Raw genomic sequence first — 24,454 nt, forward strand, 5'->3', positions numbered from 1 at the left:
AAAAAATAAATTGTTACACGGTGACATCATTAGTCGTCTTTAGTTTTAAATATTGTCAGGAAAACTTTTTTTTTTACGTACAATGTGGTAGGTGGCTACCAGATTTTGAAATTATGCAAAAGGGGTAATGGGGAATTTAGGTTGGGTAACTAGTTCCATGTTTGTGCACCCCTCTATTTTAATTGTACTCCCTATGAAAACTCATACTGACAATGATAATGCACTGACCATAACTCTTACTGGCTTGAAATGAACTTTGGTTTAAGAAAACCTCAAATCACTGACCAGCTGACATAATACTTAACTGAGCAAAGTGTAACCAACTAGGTCAACTTGGAATCCAATCACACACTTTGATCAGGATCTTCTATTCCTAATGAGCTGGTTAGCTGAACTGTAGAGGCCAGAAAACAGGTAGATAGCAAAGGCAGCTTTAAATATAGCAGCATTTGACTTCTTTTTTTAAAAGTTTTGGCTTCTGTTGAATAACTCTCCATACTGTTCAGCAAATAATAATAATAAAACATAATAAAATAAAAATGTGGAAACACAAAAACACAAGACACGACATTGCTTATAAAAATGAATACAAAGCACTAACACACTAAGAAAGCAGTGAGTGGGTTGAATACAGTCAACACCGTATAGCAGATCCTCAGTCTGAAGAGGGTCTTGGCTTCCTTGAAACACCTTCTCCTCAGTACTGAGCGGACTGGTCTGCATCTGGTGAAAAAGCATGCAACATACTTATTTATGTATTCATATTTATTTATTTATTTATTTTTAAGAGTGTCCAATCTTTTTACCCCTGATCTCTCCAATTTAGAATTTCCAATCATGTTCCCTTACCGTAGCAATTCCCCACACTGCTCAGAAGAACTGAAGGTCTGTGGCTATTCTCTGACCCCCTCAACCAAGCCAATTGCCTCTTTACACCCAGGAACACGAGAGTGATCAGCAGACAAGGCCAGCCCTGCAGTATCTGCCCGAGCTCGCCAGGCAACTGGCCAGTAGAGTCCACTGTAGCACGCTGAAGAGAAATCCTCTGCTGTTTTTGCAATGCTTCCTCAAAGATGTTATCCAAATTTCAAAGTCGTAAAGTGCCAAACAAAGTAATATTCTAATAACTAAATGAGACATATTATTAAGAAAATAAATATCAATTAGCCTGTTTGCTTTGTCAGTAATTAACAGTGCTCTAAAATAGGGCTGGGACGATAATAAAAAAAAAAAAACTATTGATGCATTTTTTTTCATAACGCAAAAGAAACGTGTAAATAATAAGTACATATATTTCATCAAATCTAATCACAAAAAGTAAACTTTTCTCCAGCTGAACTTAAAACTACATATTTCTAATTATTTATGCCTAATCACACTGTCGGTGAGGCTCCAAACAAAATAAAACATTTAAAAATATTACTGACTTACCTTAAGATGTCTTGACAGCAACTGGATTATATTAAAAAAAAAAAAAACTCCACCGGGAGTTTTTTTTAACTATTTGCAAGTCCAACGTTAGAAAGTCTGCGCTCTCTCCAGAGCTTATTTTCTGTTTTTATTCAGAAATATTATGGCATCCACAATCTCTGGTTTCAAAGTACAGAGTTTGCTCACAAGCAAGCACGTAGATAAATAAACTTAGAAATAAACATTTTACATAAGCGCACAGCACAAAAAGCTATAAAAAAAAAAAAGCCAAATTTATTTCTGTTTTCTTTTTTTTTTTTTCAACAAAAGGGTATTCCTTTACATTGAGTCTAAGGCTGTTCACAATCAATCAACACAGATATGTTTGATAATGAGCTTCTCCATGCCACTAATTCTGCACAGGACACAGCTGTCCAAAGTTTTATTTTTATTGCACTTGCCAACCTGGCATTGGCGTCTCTTGCGGCTCTCAGCGGGGTTGCCAGCTTCAGCTGTGGGTACACGCTTGGCAGTCTCCCTCTGTTCCAAATGCTTCTTGCGAAGTTCCTGTGCTAACTATAAAATGTATTCTCTCCATGGTAAATTCTTCTCCGTTCATTCTTTGTAAAGGACTCAGGAGTTGATGGTTGCTAGGTCCAATACATTGTAAAACACATGAACACTTCCGTGCCATCTGATCCAAAACATCAACTCTATATTTTGATGCGTTGTAAAACTCCAAGGTCTCTGGTATTTATTTTAACTAGTTCTGATGCTAATTGACTGACCAAAACAGCAGGCGCCAGCCTTCAAAAGGCTGATTGAAAACAATACTGTCAGTTATTTACTCAGGCAGAGAGTAGACACTGATCTGATTACAGTTAAACACATTGCGGACTGGTAAATAAAAATAATAAAGTAGAATACCGTTCTGTATAATCAAAATACAATTGTTTTCTGTGTGGCCGTCAATGTGACTGCTCCCGGGGCTTTTAGGTATAATGTAATATATCTCCTTTATTTCTGCACTCCCACGTTTCATGCTTTGTGAGAATATTGAATACATACGGACAGAAAGGTACATGAACGCGCAGCCCCATACGTGTTACACGACTGGAGAAAATTACATTTTAAAACCAAAAACCGCCAAAATGTCTGCCGCGGGACTTCTAGTGTTAAAGGAACCAAAAGGAAAGGCAAGGAATAAGAGTGTCGATTTAAATTTTGTCGGTCCTAATAAAAAACGGTCCTATTAATGAACCGATAGATGCATTTTTTTTTCCAACCATTGATGGTTGTTCCAACGATTCGATGCATCGTCCCAGCCCTACTCTAAAATTTCATAAAAGCTTGGTTCCTAGTAGCAGACTTTATCTAGTCAGTTCTTAAGATATCCCAACTCTTTAAGCAGGAACAGTGTGGCTTGATAAACCATTCCATGCACGCAACCCTTTGTGATGTCACATACAGTATAGTGTTAGTAAGGCTGCTGGATCAGATTTCCTGGCTCTGCGTCGATTCCCCAGCTGTCCCTTTGGCTCCTGACTTCTTTCTTTCTGTTCTTTTACTGTTGTGGTATTGGTAGAAGGTATGAGAAAGCCCTGTGTGTAACATTATAAAACACAGCAACATTTTCCTTTACCTTTACAAACTGTCTGTGTCCCCATCTCCCTGCTTCTGCATCTGGGCCTGCATCTTCGCAATCATCTGCTGCATTCGCCGCAGCTGGAACACAAACACAAACTAGAGGTCAGCAAGAGGCACGCTGCTAGCACCTGCAACTCTAGCGAGGAAACACTGGGATCATGAAAGCCAACAATTTCATAGAAACTTAACCCCCTTATCACAATTGGAGTGCAACTGAAAAACTTTTGAAAACACTGAAAAATACACTAAACATATTTTCAGACAGGAAATAAAGCAGCATTAATATTTCTTGTTATACGCAGTTTAAAGGTTGAAAATCCATCCTGCATAAATAACTAAAGAACTCATTGTTTTGTCCACTATAACTGAATGCTATAGTGTTTTTTTGCTATAGGAATACAAGGACAGGTTCATACAACTTTCTCACTACTTGCATTCAGTGTTTAGACTACCATGCGTGATTATGGTCAGCCAAATCTGGGCCATTGTTGGCGAACATCAGTTTGTTAAACTAACTGGACTTCAAAGTTCAATTTAATTGTGCTCAATTCCAAGCTATGGTTCTGTAGAGGAACACCATTCTGAAATGATACCTCAGCTTCCTTCTCCATCAGGATCATGTCCTTGTCCACTTCCACAGTCTCCGCACCCTTCCTGTAAAACACAAAAAAAAGTGCCAGTTAGAAGCACGCCTATTGTTTTACCCACCTACGTCAGCATCTTCCCAAATCTGAGGGATAGGGATCGGCAACCACAAACCAAGTATCTTCCGTGAACCTTAATGTGTTCTCAAAGCCACTTGGTGTTCCCTTGATACTGCTGTGGCAGTGACTCAGCTTCTTACTGTGCAAACTATTGTTTCAGATTCCGTGGTTGAGGCTTTGTGGTATTACAAGATTATAACACAATAGTGCCCTCTTCTGTTTGCATAGCAAATCATCACAATAAAACACCTAAAACGTCCTGAGATTGCACAATACTGATGTAACTGCCCCTCAAACACCCTCTCCTCCAGAGATTAACCTTCTGTTCGCACGTCTTTATTTAAACAGTTACAAGACAAGAGTACTGCTGACATGCAGCAGACACACACAGTTCTTGTCGTACAGCCAACCAACCTACCCTTGACAACGGACACAAACTGCGACCTCTTGGTATCATCCAGGAAACTTTCATAGATGTTGAAACCAATTTGATAATAGATGACCTATAAAAGCCTAATTGGTACCAAGTTCAAGCTTTTTCTAACCATCAGGAAAAGTATTAAAAGACAATGGATTATGCTGCATAACAATTAACTTGTAGTACAAAGGAATGGAGCCTAGCACACACTGTAACTACATTAGAATGAATGAGTCAGTCATTACCAAATAAAAATACTCTTCAGTAAAGGAGGGGGGTGAGCTGGAATACATATTAATAATAGCATCAAAAATATATCCTCAACTAAAAGGAGTTTTGACTGCATTAACAGGCAAACCAATAAAAACAAACACATCCCATTTAATGAGTAAGTAGCAGGGTTTCGAATATAGCGTGACACGTCATCACGTGTTGTTACAACTGTTTAAATAACGTACCTGGAATTTTTCTTTCAAATCCCTTTTTAAAATGTCCGTTCTAGTGTCGATAGTGCAAGGATCATTGCCCGCATTGTCAAACAGGTAACACAGCAATAACGATCCATGATGTGGTATGGAAAAGAAAAGCCAGAGCACATGTTTTTTTGTTTTTTTTTCCTGCATTGATTTAGAGGACAGATCTCAAACACCAGTGCACTAGAGCAAACATTTTGAAAACAGCGCTGAAACAGATTTTAAAGTTATAAGTGTAAACAGTTGTCAGGGTGTTCACAATAAAAATAAATGACAGGTACTTCATTTAAACTCTTATTTTGTTTGGAAAATGTAAATCTTATTTTTTTAAGGCTTTCCTTGCTGTGAAGGACCAAACGTTGACACAGCATGTTTAGCTCCTACAACCTGGGAAGGTCAACTTCACAGTAAATTCTACAAGGTTTGCAATGATGAGGTCCCTGGCTGCAATAGGCCCAAAACAAAACAGCCTAGCAATATATTATGCAATGGCACCAACCCACCTTTAGTATGGCAAGATTTAACCCGATACAAACATACTGTGGCAGGGCTGATACCCTGCAAATGAGAAAGAGTGTTTTTGCTTTGTTTATTTTCGTTTGTGAGGTTTAACGTTTGACGCTCTGTCTGGGACATCCTACCTGCTGTGTTTACTTGCAGGGAAAAGCGGCTTGCGATTGGCTAGTCGCCAGCAGGGTAACCATCAGATGGGTGTGTCATGATTGGAAAATTCTACTAACACACTCCGGGGCTGCTGCAAGGCCCAGGACTAAGAAGGTCCACGCTACCTGCACAACAAATTGTGAAAAACAAAATCCTCGACCACCTTGTGTCTAACTGGGATCGGAGCTCCAAAAGAAGACGCCGAAACCGCAGATGAGTGCGTGCAACTGGGGTCAGGTTTTTAATTGTGCAAGGAACAGAGATTAGTTCAGAGACTCCTATATAAAAGTATAGCACCAATGTGTGCAAGCAGAGCCTCCACTGATTAGCAGAGTAACGCCTGCAGCATTCAAATCAACTTTTATTTTCAGTGTTTTATTTTGCTTTTTGTACATTTGTCGTCATCACCTCCATGCCTCTCCCTGTCTCTCAGCAGATAACTCACACCCATAGCATACATTTTATATACCTCACCAATTGCAGAATTCAGCAGTGGGCATAACAGCCCCCAAAACCAGGATATATCAATGAATCACTACTGTATTCTATACAAGTCACTCGTGCTACAGTATGGTATATAAAATGATAGGGAGAATCACACACAGATATGGGAAATTACATTTATAGTAGTTATTGTATTTGAAATCAGCTAACATAGCTCTGAAATGTACTGTCCAGTATACACATTATTAGAAACAGTGGGAAATTATATATACAGTAGAAGCAATTAGTGCATTTAGTAATTTAATCAACTCACTCCACGATCAACACTAAGCTCTGTACCAGTAAATCTGAGAAAAACAGAGTTCTATATGCCGACTATATAGGCTACCCTTTATAAATATTTAGCAGTTTTCCCTGGTTATAGTCTTCATTTGCCATAGATTGCCATGTTTTTTTTTTTTTTTTTTTTTAATATGATTTACCATACTACTCTGGGCTTTACATTGCTTGCCTATGCTTTATCACACTTTGCTATGCTTTTACTACAGGACTCCGATAAGGGATGTTTTTTGCTTCAGGCACTGTTTGTGATTCATGCAGCTTGCAGGAAGTACTTGTTTCTATACATCATATGCAAGTTAATATGAAGGGGATAATGTGATGTCACTGTAGACTGGGTCGAGAGTACAGTTTTGTACCCAGGACAATGAGGCATTTACATAAAACATTTATTTAACAGCCTTCTCTGACAGATGCCACATGTCACCACAATGCTTCTGCCAACTATTCTTTCTTAACCAAGATTAACATGCAACAGTATCTTAAAGAATCACTTCCTTTCAGGTCCTTTTTTACTGCCAAACACATCCCCATTTGTGTGGTGTCTAATATCCCTTGTTAACCCTGAAATGACGGTCCTATCAAAAATAGGAAACACACAAAAAAAGAGGGATGAGTGAAATGGAAAAAAGTACAGTGGAAGCCACGAAAAAGACAAAGCAAAAAGATGAGGCAGTAGAAAATTTCACAGCATGAAAATCACAAAGACTAGGAACCCTGTTGAGCACACAGCGCTCTGCAGCAGCGTCAGCTCCTCTCTGAACTGACAATCACAAGGGAGGGGAGGATACTTCTGTATCAAGAGGCAGGCCTGCACCACAGACTGTGCTTGTGAATCCTGTTTAAGTTTGAGAGGTTTTATCTTTTGTGCAATAGCTCCAGTGTACTGAAGTGTAAGGGAGGGTTTTTTTTTTTTTTTTAAATCTTAGAAGCCAAAACAAAGCCTGGTTGAAAAACACAAATACAGCATCTAGATTGGACAGAAAAAAAAAAAAAAAATTTTTTTAAAAAAAATAAAAAAAAAAATAATAAAAAAAAAAAAACAAAAAAAAAAAAAAAAAAAAAAAAAAACAAAATAAAATAAAAATAAAAAAACAAAAAAAAAAAAAAAAAAAAAAAAAAAAAAAAAAAAAAAAAAAAAAAAAAAAAAAAAAAAAAACGTAGATAAAAAAAAAAAAAAAAAAAATAAAAAAAAATAAAAAAAAAAAAAAATAAAAAAAAAAAAAAAAAAATAAAAATAAAAAAAACAATGAATATAAATAAAAAAAAAAAAAAAAAACAAAAAAAAAAAAAAACTTTATGTAACAGAGTAGGTTTTATTCACTATTTCACAGTGTATAACTTGCACTTTTACACTTTCAATATGTGTTTATGTATTGGGAAGGAGAAGAGATATGGGGCCGTATCACAAATTTGATTATTCCTGTACTGGAATTGTAAATAAATATGGAATTAAAATGTTTGATTAAACCAGCTTCCAATGTACCACTTTTATTATTTTCTATATGTTTTTGTATTGAATGTACTCCGATTCAACTTAGAAATAACTTAAGTTTAGTTTGCCATTATAACTGATAGCAAATGATACACTCATAAGAGCGGATGACATATGGTTGCAGAGCAAGGTAGTCAGACCATTTCTTCTGAAATACAATTGAGTTCTGATGCTTTTTTTGTTCTTTTGCCACAGCTGTTGAAGTTAGACAGGAAATGGAGTTTATTTCTGGAGACTGTGTGCAAGTGTTTGTTTGTGCAAGTATGTTGGGTATGAGAACGAACTCACATCTGTGTGAGTGATGTGTTCCACTGTGTGTGCATGGGGGGTGGGGTGTAATGAGGGGCTGCAAGAGCTTACAGTAGTAACTCTAGAGGCTGACAACCTGAGGTTATACTTAACACTAGACTAGAACAGGAGCACATCTTTGCTTTTTTGTGTAACAGCCAGGTTACAACTTGGTTCATGGATATTACTTTTTTGCATGGTAAGAAGTTGGTGGTCTAGCTCTAAGGATTTTTGGACAAACATCTTTAGAAAGTCTTGCATTTAAAAGATTTGAGCATAAGAAAATAATGTATGCTGGTTGCAAATGCTTTACCATCATGGATACCTTATTATCTTTTCCTTGCAAATGTACCATCATATATGTACAATAGGCTACTCCTCACAATTTAATTTCTTTCTGTGGCTGTTAAGCACTTAAGATTGTGATATTGACTGTGGCATAAATTGATCAGTTCCAAAGTTGATGTTTCATAGTTTTTTTTTTTTTTTTTTTTTTTTAATGACCAGGTATTTAATAATTAATACAATGACATCTATGAAGTAAATCTAATCAATGAATCGATTGTCTGTTCTCAAGCAAAGTGATTAACCCAGCTGCTGGTGTGCATGTTGCTTTCATCTACCCCCTCTAGTGTTCCATACTACATTGGTGCTCAGAGAGGGAGTGGAGACGCAGAGAAACAGACAAGCAGACAGAAAGACAGCTACGTACACAGGAGACAGAGGCAGAACGAAACCACGGGAAGACAACCTGCCGCCTTTCTTGAGACGCTCGGAGCGGAAGCTCTCGTAGTGAAGGTCCTGGGTCACCTCCTGAAGGTCCTGCATGTGGGTTCTGAAAGAGAGGCAGATAAGTTAGATCCTGGCCAAACCCAAGCCAATTCAGGCATTAATCAATATGTCATCTTACAGGGGAATGCTGAAGTTCATTGCAGCTTGGTGAATACAATCAGGCAACGTTCAGCCGCCAAGCAGAAGATTATACTTTACACTGCATGTACATTGCTTTACACCTCCAACCACATCTAACAAAACCTGTGCATTTAACATCACTCACTGTGAAATACTGAGCAACCAATTTGAAATATTTTCCATCATGACATGAATTCCTGAAACAGTTTGATAAAGTTAGTGAAAATGTATCATATCAAAATCTGGGAATATATGTATTAAAGTATTAAAACAATCTATAAGTTGCTTAATGATTCCTAATGAATGTAAAGAAATAAATAACAAATATTCTAAAATTAGGGCTGCTTCTTTTCAGGTTTTATTAGCAATTTTTTGGTGCTTATTTTTAGCTATATTTGAATTTTTTTTTTTTCAGGGTTTTCGTTTTTGATATACTGTATGAAATTAGTGTTTTCGGTTACTTTTCAAAATGCTTGAGTTTTTTTTTCTGTCAAAATATGTACAGTGGTAACTCAATAGTACTTGCACACTTAAATTGTACCTTCTTTCCTTTGCTGTCTTCCACAACGAAATCCCTATGGTCACGGGCACATTCTTCTGGGGTTTTTGTATGTAGACATTTTTGTACATTTCCCCACAATTTTATTTTAAGTCCTCTATATCTTAACTGTAATACAGCTTTAAATCCCACTAACAAGCATCCATCCTGATTGTACTCTTGTTTTATATCTCGCAAGTGGAGTCTCCCACAGAAATGTAGGAATGTGTGGTTACTCAGTAGTTGGGGCAGGTTTTTTAATTTTTTTTTTTTTTAAATACAAATTTAGTCGTCGCAATTATTCTTTATTATTTTCTCCCCAATTAAATCATGTCCAATTATTTTTAGGCTCAGCTCACCACTACCACCCCTGCGCTGACTCGAGAGGGGCGAAGACGAACACACACTGTCCTCCGAAGCATGTGCCGTCAGCCGCCCGCAACTTTACACACTGCAGACTTGCCATGCAGCCACTGCTGCGTTGTCCTCCGATGCTGTAGCTCTGGGCAGCTTATAGGCGCTCGACCAATTGTGCGCCACCCCCTAGGAACTCCCAGTCATGGTCGGCTGTTACATAGCCTGGCTTTGAACTTGCGATCTCCAGGCTATAGGGCACATCTGCGCGGAGCGCCTTTACTGGATGCACCACTTGGGAGCCCTCTGGGGAGGGTTTAAAGTATTCAGAACGAACCAATGGTAGATACAAGTCAGGAAGGCGGGACACTGCCCAGCAGCACTGGGAACCGTATTTATTATTATTTTTGTAGTAGGTTTTATTTAATGGTTAAAGGGTACAGTCAACGTGAATTGATTAACCATTTCCACAATTTTTTCTGGTATTTATTGGCTATCCGCCGATTCCATTTTTTGTTTTTTTGTGTCATGGGTGTTATCGGGTTTTTGTCGGTTAAAACCGAAAATCAGAAGCCCTAGCTATAATTGATGTGGTATAGAGCAGCAACATTACAGGGATTACTGTACAAACTGGAACTCTAGATGGAAATCTAACCAGGACTGTCCTTTGGAACGTCATTCTTTTTAAACTCCCTCTCCTAACACTACTCTTCTGACCCTTCCAGGACTCACATAAGCATGGTGCGAAGCTTCAGGAAGTCGTTGTGCTCGGGATTCTCCACCTCCACCACACCCCAGGGGTACAGACGACCTCGTACCTTCTTCCCTTTCGCCTCGATCTGCTGGTTCGATCCCACCACCGCAAACGGGACACTAGCCTGCAACAGGACATATTACTAGTTAAGAAGAACAGATATTCTATTTAAAGTGGTTGTAGCTATCAAAATACTGAAATAAACCACACTTGTGTGGCAGGATGAAAGCCCTCCTGGCGCACAGATGTGTTTTGGGAACATTGGGTTTTGTGTGGTGTGTTTACAAGAAAGCAGCACCTCAGCTTTAAACACACAGGGTATTGAAAGTGTTTACATTGTTTTGTTTAATCTGTTTGTTTTGGCCTCCGTACCTGTTACTATGTTCCTGTGTTTTGTTTGTTGTTTTATTATTTAATTTGTTACACTTGTACTTCTTAGATCATTTCACCTCAGCAGCGTTTTGGGATCAAGCAACTTACAAGCTGCAAAACACGTCAGCCTTTGGGAAGTAAAAAAGGCCCTGAAATGACTATGAAAGTGGTGCATTAGACATCATGTTTTAAAACAAAAATACGTTTGATAAATCACTTTAATGTTCCCATGCTAAGACAGCAACATGTTCAACATGTGTTTCTCTCACAAATAAAAAAAACACATCTTTAACAGAGTACATTGTAAGAACTCCAGCGTTTTTCATACCCTTATGCATCCAGAACTTTAAAATGCTAGCTGGGTTCTAGAGAAGTTAGGTGTGGATGTTTACAGCACATTCAAACACAATTGGACATGTTGTTTAAGATTTATAAACCCAAAGAGTTTGCACTATACCCAAAACATTTTCCAGGCACAGGCACTGCTATAACTGTTAAATGGTGCCCCGGAGTGTTATGGGCCCCTCAGTGAGACTGGGTGTTTTGGAACAGCACCTCTAAACAACAAAAACTTCCACTGCTCAGGCCTCATTTACTTCCTGCTCTTGTACCTTAAGAATACGGGTCTGTTCTTTGAAATCCTCATCTTCATCAGATTCAGCATCAGGGAGGTGATAGATCTTAATGCCGTGCTCATCAATCTCATCTAGGATCTGAAACAGAAAAAGCATTTAGACCAGATACTGCAGCAACTGCTTACATTTCTTTTAAATAATATAAAAGCTGAGTTTAAAATTAGCAGGGTTCATCCTGTAGGCTCCCTGTTTTCCATACAGGATTGCGAAATGCCAAGTAGCACCATCCTGTCTGGCTCCCACATTTGTTTCAGATTGGTACCACACAACTTTTTTTTTTTTTTTTTATGTATAGAAAACATTATGTTTTTCTCCTCAGCTCTGATGTTAAATCAGTGTAAACCTCAGCTAACCCTTAGAACAAAGGTAAGTGTAGAAAGTCTAAAACTTGAATGTGGATCTCATTGTTGTTGAGTACCTGATCGTCCCAGAGTTTTTTTGAAAAATTATGACAGATGATTATAATTATATCACACATAGCTGTCTAATCAACTTGTAACACTCCCTGCTTCAAAACTGGCACTTAATCAGAAAACCTTTTTATGTTTAATGATTCATCTTAGGGATAAAAGCCATGACTTAGCATGTGCAAGTTCCATCTTGAAAGCTGATTGTACTGTAGTCATCAATAGAAGCTGGCTGTAGTTGGAGTTCAGGTGGTCACTTACTCTGCGCTTTAGTCTCTCCCTCTCCTTCAGTGTCAGGGTGTCTGCTTTGGCGATGACAGGGACAACATTCACTTTGTTGTGGATTGCCTTCATGAACTGGACATCCAGAGGTTTCATTCTGAAGAGGGCACAGGCAGGAATATTGAGGGTTTATATAGCAATCAAAACAGAAACCCTGGGCTATTCCAGACAGACACATTTTGATGTCATTTTGTAATCTTTCTTAAACAATGTTATTTTTGGAAAACACTAGTGACTATAGAAAATATGGAGTCACTCTCTCTCATACACACACAAGGCATTCCCCTCTACCCATAATGCAAACTAAACAACAAATAAACTAACTTCATGCTTTTTGCAATTCACCAAGAGCAAGTAGCTTCAAATAGCATTTAAATGTAAAGTCCCCTTTCTATTTAATAGTGTTTTCAGCCATTACAATTGGTTTTGTGTTCTGTTGCTCAAAACATTGTTTTCACATTCTCTGAATCTGCCTTTACATTGCTTTCCACTTGCTTGGAGTTAGTCTGAAAAATGCCAAGTACCAGGATTGAACAGACTTTCTCAGTCCATTCAAATCATGTGACAATACACCACAGCACTCTCCAATGCCAGGTAAAGGCAGACTTAGATTATAACTCAATACTGAAGCAACATAATCTAGAAAAACTCAACTGAAAACACCACAACATAGGAAATTTAAAAACAGACATTAAAATTATATTTGAAGCTATTTACTCTTTAAAGAAACCTTCTAAAAGCTAGACAATTCTAAAAATAATAAAAGACAATCACATTATTTAATAGTTGTGTAAAAACCAAATTAAAAAAATAAGCACAAGGAGAAGTAAAATATACATAACTGTCATGAATGAAATACTTAGAAAAATCAGGGGAAAGCCATGCTAATGGAGATCTTGGTTCAATCCTAAAATATAGCCTGTCAGATCCACACAGCAGCTCCAACGCACACATTTCGCAGTTGGCAACTTTCTTTGTTCCCAAGCGCAGCCAGCTATTGGTCAAGCTAATACTATAAACCTGCATATTTGCTTACACCTACCATTATGTATTTTTACAATCTTCCTTTCTATGTGTTATGACATTATACTCTAAAAGCCTGGATCAGAGACACTGCAAACTGCACTGGAGGCAGTGAGGTACCCACCCATGTCCCAGCGGAGAGATGAAGTAGAAACAGCAGTGCACTCGATTATCCACTATGTGCCTGCGATTTAGTCCACTCTCATCATGAAGGTACCGCTCAAACTGATCATCAATGTAGGCAATAATTGTGCTGAAACTGAAATAGAGAACAAGAAAACATTCATACTGATATAAATAACAACCTGCAGGTGCTAGTATCGCCTCATCATGTAGAAGACCATACTAAACAAACAACCATGCATCCTTTCAAAACAGAAATGTATAAGAAGGTGGACATAACGCTGAAACTCATGGTTTAGTACGTCAGCTGTGATGATGCTCTTCTGAATTTCCAGAAAGACTTTCAGGGCTCCATCAATCTTAAGTGATACAGGCAGGAAACAGTAATTACATTTTGCCTCATGCAGTAATAAAAGAGGAATAAAACACAACTTAAATTCAACTAGCTATTGTAACTGAGGTCTCTAGTGATTTTACTGTCTCATTTACTGTTTTATTCAGAAAAAAGGTTTTTAAATAAAATTTCATGTTTACTGCTGACAGTTTTGTCTTAATAGCCAAGTTTTTAGCTATTTTTACATTTTTTCTTTTTTTTGTTACATTCTTGAAACTGATTAAAAAAAGAAGATGCTAGTTTCTCTACTATACACAATTAAAACATGCTTCTAGTTTATTAGTTTATTCTCCAAAAAACTTTTTGCACCATCAATGTGAGACTAGAAAGATGAGTAAGGATAATTTGATTACTATTAGTCTCGCCTTCCATAGCTTCCCTGTAATAAAAAAAATCCCCACCAGACTCATTGCAGCAACAGCAACCAACTCAACTAGCCCATCACAACACAACTGTCAGCAGTGAAGCTCACACAGGTGTAGAATGTGAGACACACTCAAATTAGTCTCCATCTCTTACCTTTAGTCTCACATTGATGACTAAAAAGGCCCTTGTGAGAAACGACCTAGAACCATGTTTTAATGGTCTGCATTAGAGAACATATTGCAATGAACCATGCTGACTCCAACTTTAAAGTAAACTTTAAATGTTTACAAAAACTGAAATGCTTCCTTTGTCATGGGGCTGTGACGCTTCACAGGATACCAGAGTCATAACACATGACTGAGAGCAGCCGAACATCTAGGGGTGAAAGAAAACGCTTCCCAGATGGCTGATAAGGCCCACTTCCTCTCTGGACGAAAGCATTGCTGCACAGATCTCACCAGCTTCCTGCAGTTCTGTGCTGTTCCTCGCCCACACAGTACATACATACAATAACTGGAGATTCAGGTAGGAGACAGTTAAACAAAATCCTTCAGAAAGATCTGCCACTGCTAGGATCACATCAGTGTTTGCCATGAAAAACTATTTTCACTTTATTCTTTGTCATTCCTTTACTGAACTGTAGTGATCAACAACACACTTAGTATGCACTGTATACAAAACTCAGCAAATACGAAGCAACTACATAAAGATCTCTGAGTTTTGACACTGCAGCGGCCAGATCTTTGTCAAATTACTGCCAAAAAAAGGTTTACCTTTCTTGTATGACACCAACGATTGACCTTGACCAAGAGAATCATACGATACTGAACAGTCTCAAAGCACCTTCATCATCCATGAAAGGTATAGTTTTGCCCAAGGATCTTCCACCACAGTAAAACAATGAAGTCTCCATATGAAATGGGCTATGAGGGGGGGGCAGCTGGTTTACTCAAACATTTAAGTAACTTACTCAAACACATCTCTCATACCGTAGGGCTGTATTTGTTATAATTGTATTTCTTTTTTAAAATACATATAGCAGAATACATCTTGTTATACTCAAAAGGTATAAATATTGACATAAATGTCCAAACCATACATCTTGGTGATTTTAGACTTATTTCAAAGTTCACTGCTTAGTTAAACTGAAACCTGTGCAAGCCCAGACACGGTTAGGCAATACCTCTCTTACAATCTGCAATGGCTGTGTTTGTGGTGACCACGCAGGAAGGCCCTGACTGCAGAAAAAGAGGCTGCTAAACAAGAAGTGGTTTGCTATCTATAGACGGCTTGAAGAAACCATAGCATGCTGGAATAAGCCAGCAACTTTTTTGCAGAAGTCAAAAGAACAATGATATTGATATGTGAGGCAGCTAAGGAGAATATGAAATGAAGAAACCATGAACTGGTCCCAGCGTTAGCTTGTTATAAAACTAACAAGAACAGTTCTTCAACATTAATACCAATTTTATTTAGGTGAAAGGCCAGCAACAAAGCACTTGTGTAAAGAGGCCTAAGAATGGGTGATCTGGTTGGTATTAAAAAAAAAAGGAAAAGTGCTTGTGACAGAGAGCAAATTAATCCTAGTCAACAATCTCCCGCCCGATCTGTGAGGGCGCTGTATAACAGGAACACAGTACCTCGTACTGGATGGTCTGGCAGTTCATTCCAGGGTCAGTCAGAAGCCAGCTACCCAGGAATGCCCAAAGTCTTCGCCCTAATGCGGTACGCAATGTGTCAGTCATGGATTGGAGGAGACGCGACTGAACTAGCTATCGCAGGGGGCGTGACTAAGGTTATAATTGGGGATGTGACGATGTAATCTGTTCCTTTGATGTGGTTATGCTAAAGACAGAGAAAGGAAACAGATTGTGAAAAGTGTATCGCGAGTGTTTTGTTTGTTTGTCATTGTCAGACAGCTAACACGACCCGGGAGCCGTCGCTACAGGCCAGCATCAAGCCTGGGCTACACTTCACTACTGTCACTATACTTGCCCTGCACCACACCTGCACTAAGAGCACTCACTGTCAGGAGAAGAGTCTGTGTTGTGTTGTGTTGTGTGTTCTTTCAGGACTGAACCCCGTGGTTTATATGCTGGCTATACACATTGTTATGTGGAGCCAGTGTTATTATTTAACCAGTTGCAAACGGGGAAACAAAAATAAATAACTACTTTGAACCATGAACTTTGTGTCTGTTGTTGTTGGAGCACCTGCATCACCTGTACTCTGAAAACCACTCGTTCACAGGGCTTAAGAGGGGAATATTCAAGCCAGAACACTGTTCCTATAAAGGAAAACAAAATAACCAACGAACAGAGGCTGAAAGGAGGTTCACACAACAAGGAGCCCATGTGGAAGAGTACGTGGTTCAAGCTGGGACACCCAGGAGATTTTGTCTTTAAAATTTTGGTAGAACCCAGTAGGTATATAATGAACAGCCCTTTGTGAATGACAGACACCACTGTCTCAAACAGACAATATTCATAAAGTACCGCGAGAAACTAAACCATTATGGGCTATATTCATAAAGCATGTTTATCTCCAAGATATGAGGAAAACATGTTGCTGCACTTAAATCCTGAGGTTATTTTTGGTCTCTTATTCATAAAGCATGTTGATATGCTTAAATCTGTTCTACATTTTAGACATGGTTAAACAAAACACAACAGAATTTGTTAAAAAGGGGTAGGGCTGGTTCAAGTGTTGTTTAGGGCTCTTAGTCACATTTATGCAGAGCTAAAACAAATAGTCTTTTTTTTTAACTTTACATTAATACTAATTTAAATAATCACTTAAAATTCACCATTATAAAAAACGATATTACTTGCATTTTGCAATTTAAGTCAGCAGCAATGAGGTGCAAAACACACTGAATCCCTGGAATCACCTCACTGCATTCTTTACAGTATACTGCTTTTGTTACTTGCTATGGTACAGTATTCAAACATATCAGTCTTATTTTTTCCATCTTTCCTGGGTTGCAAAAAAGACAAGTCTGCAGGTTATCACTAAAGAACAGCTTCTGTATACCAGTGGAACAGATTGCAGAAGCACACAGAGCAGCAGTGAGAAATGTACAAAAGATTTATTGCTTTCAAAAACATTGACTTAGCCCTACATATTCATTTTTAGTCCTATGCAGTGAGTTTCAATATGTGTGTATAACACATTTGTTTCCAGCACTGTATTTAACACATTTATTCTTTAAAGTATTCTGCTTTTCACCTGCTTCAGCAGTTGGAAAAGTATAATTTCATTTTCTTTCTGTCTAGCTTGTGTTGCAAAAAGGAATAGTAGCTCCTTTTGACTTACCTGATGGCCAAGAGACAAGTCAATTTGGAGTAAATTGACTCCCATCTATTGGACGATAGATAATGGTACTAGTTGTACTGGCATTCTTTTTACTATGTTATATCCATACTATTTAAAGCTAAGTGGAAACAAATTATCCTAGAAATATGAGCAATACGGGCATATAGGGAAAGTAGCTTCAACAGTAGATTAACTAGATACCATGGGCATGAAGATTTGACATTTACTCAACTTTTCTATAATGTTATTAGTATACAAAAAATGCCACAGTATATATCAAACCACAATTAATTAAAACAGACTAACACCAGTACAAAATGTCCCCAGAGGACTCTCTTCTTTCAGGTCTGCCTCCAGGGCTCAGTCTACCTGCTCCTTAAGGATCACATACCAGTCCTGACTGTTGATGGCATCTCCATATCCTGGTGTATCCACAACAGTTAGCCTCAGTTTCACTCCACGCTCCTCAATCTCCACTGTTGATGCCTCAATCTGAACGGTCCTCTCGATTTTCTCTGGCAGAAGCAGAGGAGAGCAGCAGGTTAGTATAAGAGAGTCTGGTAAACCAAGATCTGCTGAACTTCAAGATGCACTAAAATATGGCTTCAAATCAGTTGTAACTGAGGGTTGTTTTACAGTGACAGGGTAATATAGTAACTAGCTATTTAACTAATACCACTAAATAAATTCACCAATTACACCATGAAATTTGCAAGTGGTAGTAATTGTAGTTTTTGGGAACAAAAGCAAAGAATCCCAGGGTCATAATCAAAAGGGGGAATGTCATTTGAGATGGAATGCTGTTTTACATAGTTGTTGAAACAATGGCAGTGAAATGGTTAACTTCTGTAATGGAATTTCTGGTGGATTTACAAATACAGTATGATACATAGAGTATAACCCCCTTCACTGGGATTCATAATATCCCCCTTACCTGCAGCTCCTGGGATGACTCTCTCTGGGTACAGGTCTGTCAGAAACAGGCTGTTTATTAGGGTTGACTTTCCCAAACCAGACTCCCCTGAAAGACACAAAACTGATTTGCTTGATCTGCTCCTGCCCGAACAAAAGCATATTGGCCTTTGTATTTCTGTAAAATGCTGTCATTATTAATTGAAAAGAAAATCATAACATGCATTTTGTAAGTTTTGACCATTAAATTCCATATGGGTCAGTATAATCCACTTGATGAAAATATATGGGAGAGAAACATACTTACCTACGACCATGAGGGTAAACTCAAAGCCCTTCTTAACAGATTTGCGGTGGACCTGGTTGGGCAGGTTGGCGAATCCCACATACCCGGGGGTTTCTGGGTTTGTGAACTGGCCCTGCTGTATACGACAGGGGTAGAGATAAGGAACCACCGACACCAAAATATATAGGAGCTGACCTCACTAATACAGTACATTTTAATCATATAGTCCCAAATTTCACCTTAATCCAGGCCAGTGCCACAATACAGCGATTAATTTATTGCAATATTGGTGTAAAACATTTTTTAAATGTTAGTAATATCTGATCCAATCACATTCTCATCTACAGAGATCTTGGGAACAGATGGGGTAACACACTTTAAAATGTCTCTCCATGATGCCATTATATGTGATCTTAGTCAGAATGACCCTTAATAATTATTGACTGCATATAAATTGTACAATCAGACCTAACAGATTATTGCAAAATATACTGTTCTGTAAAACAAGCAGAGAAGACAGCTAAGATATTTTGCTAGCTAGCAGCCTGCTGAGTTCTAGAAGTGCACTGGGCCCTGGTTATTACAATGCGAGTGACTGTTAAAATATTCAGTTATTTGCTTTATATACGAATGACTGGCAAAATAAAGGAAATCCAACTTCAGACTGTCAAGTCGAAAGACAGAGTGTGGTCGGCTCCAGGTCACTCTGGGATTGTTGATACAGGAAGGCAAGCAGCTGGACAGCTGACAGCACAGCAAACATTCTCCATCAAAAAATCAACATCAAACCTTAAAGTTACTGGACTGCAGACAACATTCACTATATATATATATGTGTGTGCAAATGTGCTGTTTTGAAAGAAAACAGCATATCTGGTATTACACTAGGTTAAAGAGATCTCTGTTTGCAGGGTGAAATTGGCCCCACCCCTTCACTGTGTAGTACCAGATCTGTTTTAAAATGAAAATACATTTGCAACATGTGTGTTTTTTTACAAACTGCACATATAAAGTATGTGGAAATATTGTGCTAGCTACAATTAATTTAAAGAGCAACTTGGTATGAAATATCAGAGTTATCTTACTGAATGTATTCTTTTTGTTTTGAACTTTGTATCAGTTTGTTTCAGAAAAAAAAAAAAAAAAACTCAGAACTTGAAAAAGCACCTTGTGGCCTCTCAAACACCAGTGTAACCATGCAACGCTCTGCCACTGCTTGATGGGAGAAATATCACACAGAATAAATGTGGCACTTCTTTCATCCACTGGGGACTTGCAGGGGAACATGTTAATGGTTACACTCTAGTGTACCAGCTCAAACTGGAGATCTGTTTAAAAGCTGGTTTGAGGCTAAAGGAGTTTTAAAGTCACCAGGATGTGATAACTGAAGCAGAAAATGATCTACAAAGACAATCTAAAGAAGAACAAGAAGAATCCATAATTAAGATAAATTAAGATATTTCAAACCTGCACCACATTGTTAAGAGTTTCTCTCATGCTCAGGTTATCACTAACTTAATTGTGTCTCAGGTGCTTAATAAATAAATGAAAGAAACAGATGCAGGAATGAGTGTCAATATTCTTAACTAGTTGAAAAGAATGCCATGCCTTGTTAAATCTGGCCCTTTGTATTGAATGGGTTTAAAGTTAGACAGGACAAATCATGCTTACCTTCAGTTTGTCAGCTTGAGACATTATAAACCGGGTAGAGTTTCAACCTAAAGATGATAAAAAAAAAAAAACAACAACGTACTGTAGTATCAGTGCTTGATATTACACATGCATCAGCTTGAAATGTACGCTATTTATTTTTGTACTGGTTTAAAAAGTAGATGTGCTATAGACTACACCCATTGTTAAACAGATGTGCACTGAGTCATGAATTCTCCAATATCTACAGCCTACAGTATACATTTAAAAATCGTTTACTTGTGGGAGAGTGTATTTCAAACTACAAATAAAAGGTGCTGCCTCTTGCAGCATCCCACACCCTCTGCTATCCGGTGACGCTCTCCTGTTTCCTTGCTATCCCTCACGGGGTTGCCCAGACTTCCCCAGTAACATGAATAACTTCCCACTCCGAGTATGTGAAAGAAAATAAAGCAAAAAAAAAAAAAAAAAAAAAAGTGCAAAAATGTAACATTATAAAATGGCAAACAATAGAGGGAGCAATCTCATTGGCTAACACGTGTTCCAACCTGTGCTTATATGTCACCATACTAGCACAGCCAGGAACTCTTAAAATTATCTCAGGAATAACTAATTAACTTTGGGATAGTTGGGGGTGCCATTTATTAGCGCAATAACACTCAACAGTGTTCAAATATACAAAATCTGCAGGGCCAGGCTGTTTAACGACAGTTGGCTTCACCAAGCACCAAAAGGTATTTCAGTCGATAAATCGTTTTGGGCCACTTGTTTCAAAGTTGATTCTCACAAAAGGTGGAACCACTCTACGTCCCACATATGTATTGTGGCGAACCTCAGTTCCCGCAGGCAGGTGCCTCACACAGGACGAGGCAATCCACACACAGGCGGAGGGCAAGCGAGAACCCGGGATCGTTATATTGGTTTTAGAATTGGGATGCACGTACCCCTGCACGCACTCGTCAGACTGTAGCCTGGTGAGCAAGTCCAGGGCGGACGTGAGGCTTGCAGAGAAGAGTGTAGCGTGCACGGGGGAAGGCAGCAGCAGGTAGGTGATGTAATCACATACAAAGACATAAGCCCGATATACCACTGTACAAAAGAACTGGTTCCTTGGAAAGGAGCGTCTATCGGCGCAATGCTTTAGTGCGAGAGGTCCCGGGTTCGCGCCCGCCCTCCACCTGTGTGTGGATTGCCTCGCCCTGTGTGATGCGCCTGCCTGCGGGAACCAGGATCGCTACAGTATTTATTCCAGCCCAAAACTGATTTTGACAGAGACAGCGCATTCCAGCTTCTTATTCGCATAGAAATGTAACACAAATTGAACACGCGGTAGTTCAAGGGTGAAATTGCTTTGGGCCACTTGTTTCAATGTTGACTCTCACAGAGGGGGAACTTCTCTATGTCATCCATGGGTATTTATTCCGGCCCAACACCGATTTTGATATGAAAACAGTGGGCAAACATGGCACATACAGCGGATTTCAGCTTCTTATTCGCATACAGCAAATGGAACACAAATTGTAACTGGGGTGTTTTGGGTTAAATCGCTCTGGGCCACTGACTGCAAAGTTGATTCTCACAGAGGGGTAACCCCTCTATAAATATCCACAGAGAAATTCAGCCCAACGTGATTTTAAACCCCTTAAATACAATGTTACTTACTCAACTAAAATACACTGGCATGTATGCCAGCTGTTTTGACCCTGAAATCAGTGTTGGGCTGAAGAAAAAAGAAATGAATATTGTTCAGGAGCTGCCCCTCTATAAATAACCACAGAAAAATGATCTGCCCACTGTGACTTAACCCCTTAAATACAAAGCCTCGTGTCCATATTCTAATTTTAATGCACAATGATATTTGTAGTGTAATACTGTAAAGAAATGAACACAATTGGTTTTATTATTTAAAAATGTTTAATATCAACAAATACATATCTTTAATGTAGCATTTCATATCCGGCATCTGGTGTATGATTGATCAGTGAGCTCATAATGCTAACAATAAATTTAAAATCCGTTATTTAAATATGAAGTAATACATCTTTCTTTCTATATATCCGACTTTAACTGCAGTTCAAAAAGGATGTTCTCTTAGCTACAAGTATTACTAAAATACCAATCAAACAATTATTTAAGTGTTTAAATATGTGAAACTGTCGAATTCCGTTACTTCATGATGACGATGTTTGAAGATAGACGGTCCTCTTAGTCTGACACGACAAAACCAGCTGTGCGATGACGGCTATGTGCAAGTGACAGGAAAAGCCATATTAAAACATTAAAATGTGTTTCTTTGTGAATACAAATTACAGTTACTCTAAAAAACTCACCTTATCAGAATCTTACTGTCAACTCTGTAGGAACCCCGTGCACTAGTAAAAAGAGGAGTAAGAGGTCTTCTGTTTGTAAAATATAACCCCCAAATTTCTCTGATTCCGGAAAGCAAACAGTAGTCAGCTTCACTCACCCAGAACCCAGAATGCACCGAGGGCAGCTCCTCCATTGGCCCACAATGCAGCAGCACCGCCAGCCACTAAGGAGAGAGAGCTGCTGTAGGATACATAGATTTATGGTCTTACGTGCCGTCAACTTTTTACTTTTTGTCTTCAAGGCTTATCTGTACCCTTGTTGTTCATTGTATAGCATGAATAATGTATTTAGAAAATCGTAGTTATTTGGAATACAATACACGGTCCTGTACGTGTGTGTGTGTGTGTGTATATATATATATATTATTGATAATACACACAAATATGATATACAGCAAGATAATAATAATGTCAGTACCAGTGTCCGTGGTACCTTACAAATATATAATTATTGTAAATTATAACTGTACTTATTTAATTACCCAATTAAGTACCGAAATCTTAAAAGTAACCTAGATCCCATCGTCAAAAACACGTTTTTTTACATGTCGTTAGGGTTCCAACACACCCAAGAAACAAGAACGATTTGTTTGTAAAGCAGATGAAAAGCATGGCGCATTTTACTTTTGCAAAACCTGATTGTAATAAGGCCCAACGTGTTGGGTGAGAAGTGCAGACGATACGAAAATAAGGTGTTATACACCATAAACAGTATTTCTGACCATTTCTTTGAAATGCAAACAGTAATTTTATGATATCTAGGATATGGCAAGATCTCGTGTTTTGTCATGAGTGTATAAAACAAAAGAAACATTCTGAGATGTGGTCCCAGATTATTTTGACAGCACCTTGTCTTTGTAACGTTATTTGAGAGGATTGTGCAGAATAACCTAGTCACAAGGAAATTAATAAAAAAAAAAAAAACGTCAGCTCAGATATCAGATCCTAGTTGTATACAGAGACCGAGCACTTTTGCTATTTATTCTTTTTAATTGTGTTTTTGATCACTTTCTTAATTTATTTTTCCACTTATTCAAAACAGTTGTGTACTAAAAGCATGTAACTGCTAAGAACAGACTAGAACTTCATGAATTACATTCGCAACAGCTAGACTGATGTTATTTTTTACAGCAACTTCAAGGACTAGACAAATAAACCAAGAAACTCAACTGAAGTCATAGTCTCTCTCACATCAATATACTATCAGAAATAGAATAACTATAAAGGGACATCAAGGTTTTTAAAGTTTGTGTGAATGTTTTTGATAACATTCATCCTTTCTATGATATTTTCAGTGTTGTATGCATCCTGCAATGTCCCTTTGTAAATGTAAATAATTACATGTATTGATCAATGTAGAAATAAACAAATTCAACAGGCTGTGACCTTTCACTTCAGGAAACCAGCTGAACTTTCTATCACAAATACCAATAATTCTGTAATGCACAAATGCTATCACACAGTCCCCAATTAGCACTGCCTGCAGTGTTTACTAATTAGTTGAAGAGTTCCCTGTTTGTGATACTCAGTAAAAACAAGCTAATTAAAAATAGTGTAACACTGCCATCGTGTGCTGAGTCTACAATTTTATGTTCAAGTGGTCAAAAGATAAAGCAATTGAACTGTCATGCATGAGCATGGAGGCTATGTGTGGGTTTGGAGTCTAAACAGCAAGTTGTCAATTAATCTTGATAAACTGGTCCAGTATTTTCCATAGCAGTGATTGGAGCAAGCTAAGTTTTTTTCTTATTATTATAATTTTTTTTTTTTTACAAACAGCATTGTCAATGCTGCAAGTATGGCACAAGGCTTAAGAATTGGCATATTATGTTAACTAAACATAACTGACATAACATAAACATAACACAGTGTCACTTCTGC

At 38.1% G+C, this 24,454-nt stretch overlaps 1 protein-coding gene across 2 annotated transcripts; it reads right to left on the reverse strand.

Annotated features, from left to right (window-relative positions):
* On the reverse strand, positions 1–22,686 carry LOC121323224 (septin-2-like). Of its 2 annotated transcripts, none has more exons than XM_041264142.1 (13): positions 22,535–22,686; positions 20,226–20,272; positions 18,576–18,690; positions 18,291–18,377; positions 17,748–17,871; positions 13,283–13,417; positions 12,115–12,232; positions 11,423–11,524; positions 10,418–10,563; positions 8,594–8,716; positions 3,651–3,711; positions 3,053–3,135; positions 1–723 (listed from the first exon to the last, which is right to left on the reverse strand). In XM_041264142.1, exons 2-12 carry the CDS (start codon positions 20,247–20,249, stop codon positions 3,055–3,057), a joined length of 1,116 nt encoding a protein of 371 aa, XP_041120076.1. In that variant the 5' UTR covers positions 20,250–20,272; positions 22,535–22,686; the 3' UTR covers positions 1–723; positions 3,053–3,054. The 2 variants fall into 2 exon arrangements, with proteins under 2 accessions (XP_041120076.1, XP_041120077.1); XM_041264143.1 differs by having other exon boundaries at positions 8,633–8,716; positions 22,535–22,685.
* Positions 22,687–24,454: the final 1,768 nt, after the last annotated feature.

This window comes from Polyodon spathula, chromosome 11 (genome assembly GCF_017654505.1).
Source record: "Polyodon spathula isolate WHYD16114869_AA chromosome 11, ASM1765450v1, whole genome shotgun sequence".
NCBI lineage: Eukaryota > Metazoa > Chordata > Actinopteri > Acipenseriformes > Polyodontidae > Polyodon > Polyodon spathula.

Excerpts from the sequence above, each read along its gene's own strand:
- LOC121323224 (XM_041264142.1), bottom strand. The coding sequence starts at position 20,249 with ATGTCTCAAGCTGACAAACTGAAG. Across the intron at positions 17,872-18,290 it reads AGTCATCCCAGGAGCTGCAG|AGAAAATCGAGAGGACCGTT; the intron begins GTAAGGGGGATA and ends TGCTTCTGCCAG. Across the intron at positions 3,136-3,650 it reads TGATGGAGAAGGAAGCTGAG|CTGCGGCGAATGCAGCAGAT; the intron begins GTATCATTTCAG and ends TTTGTGTTCCAG.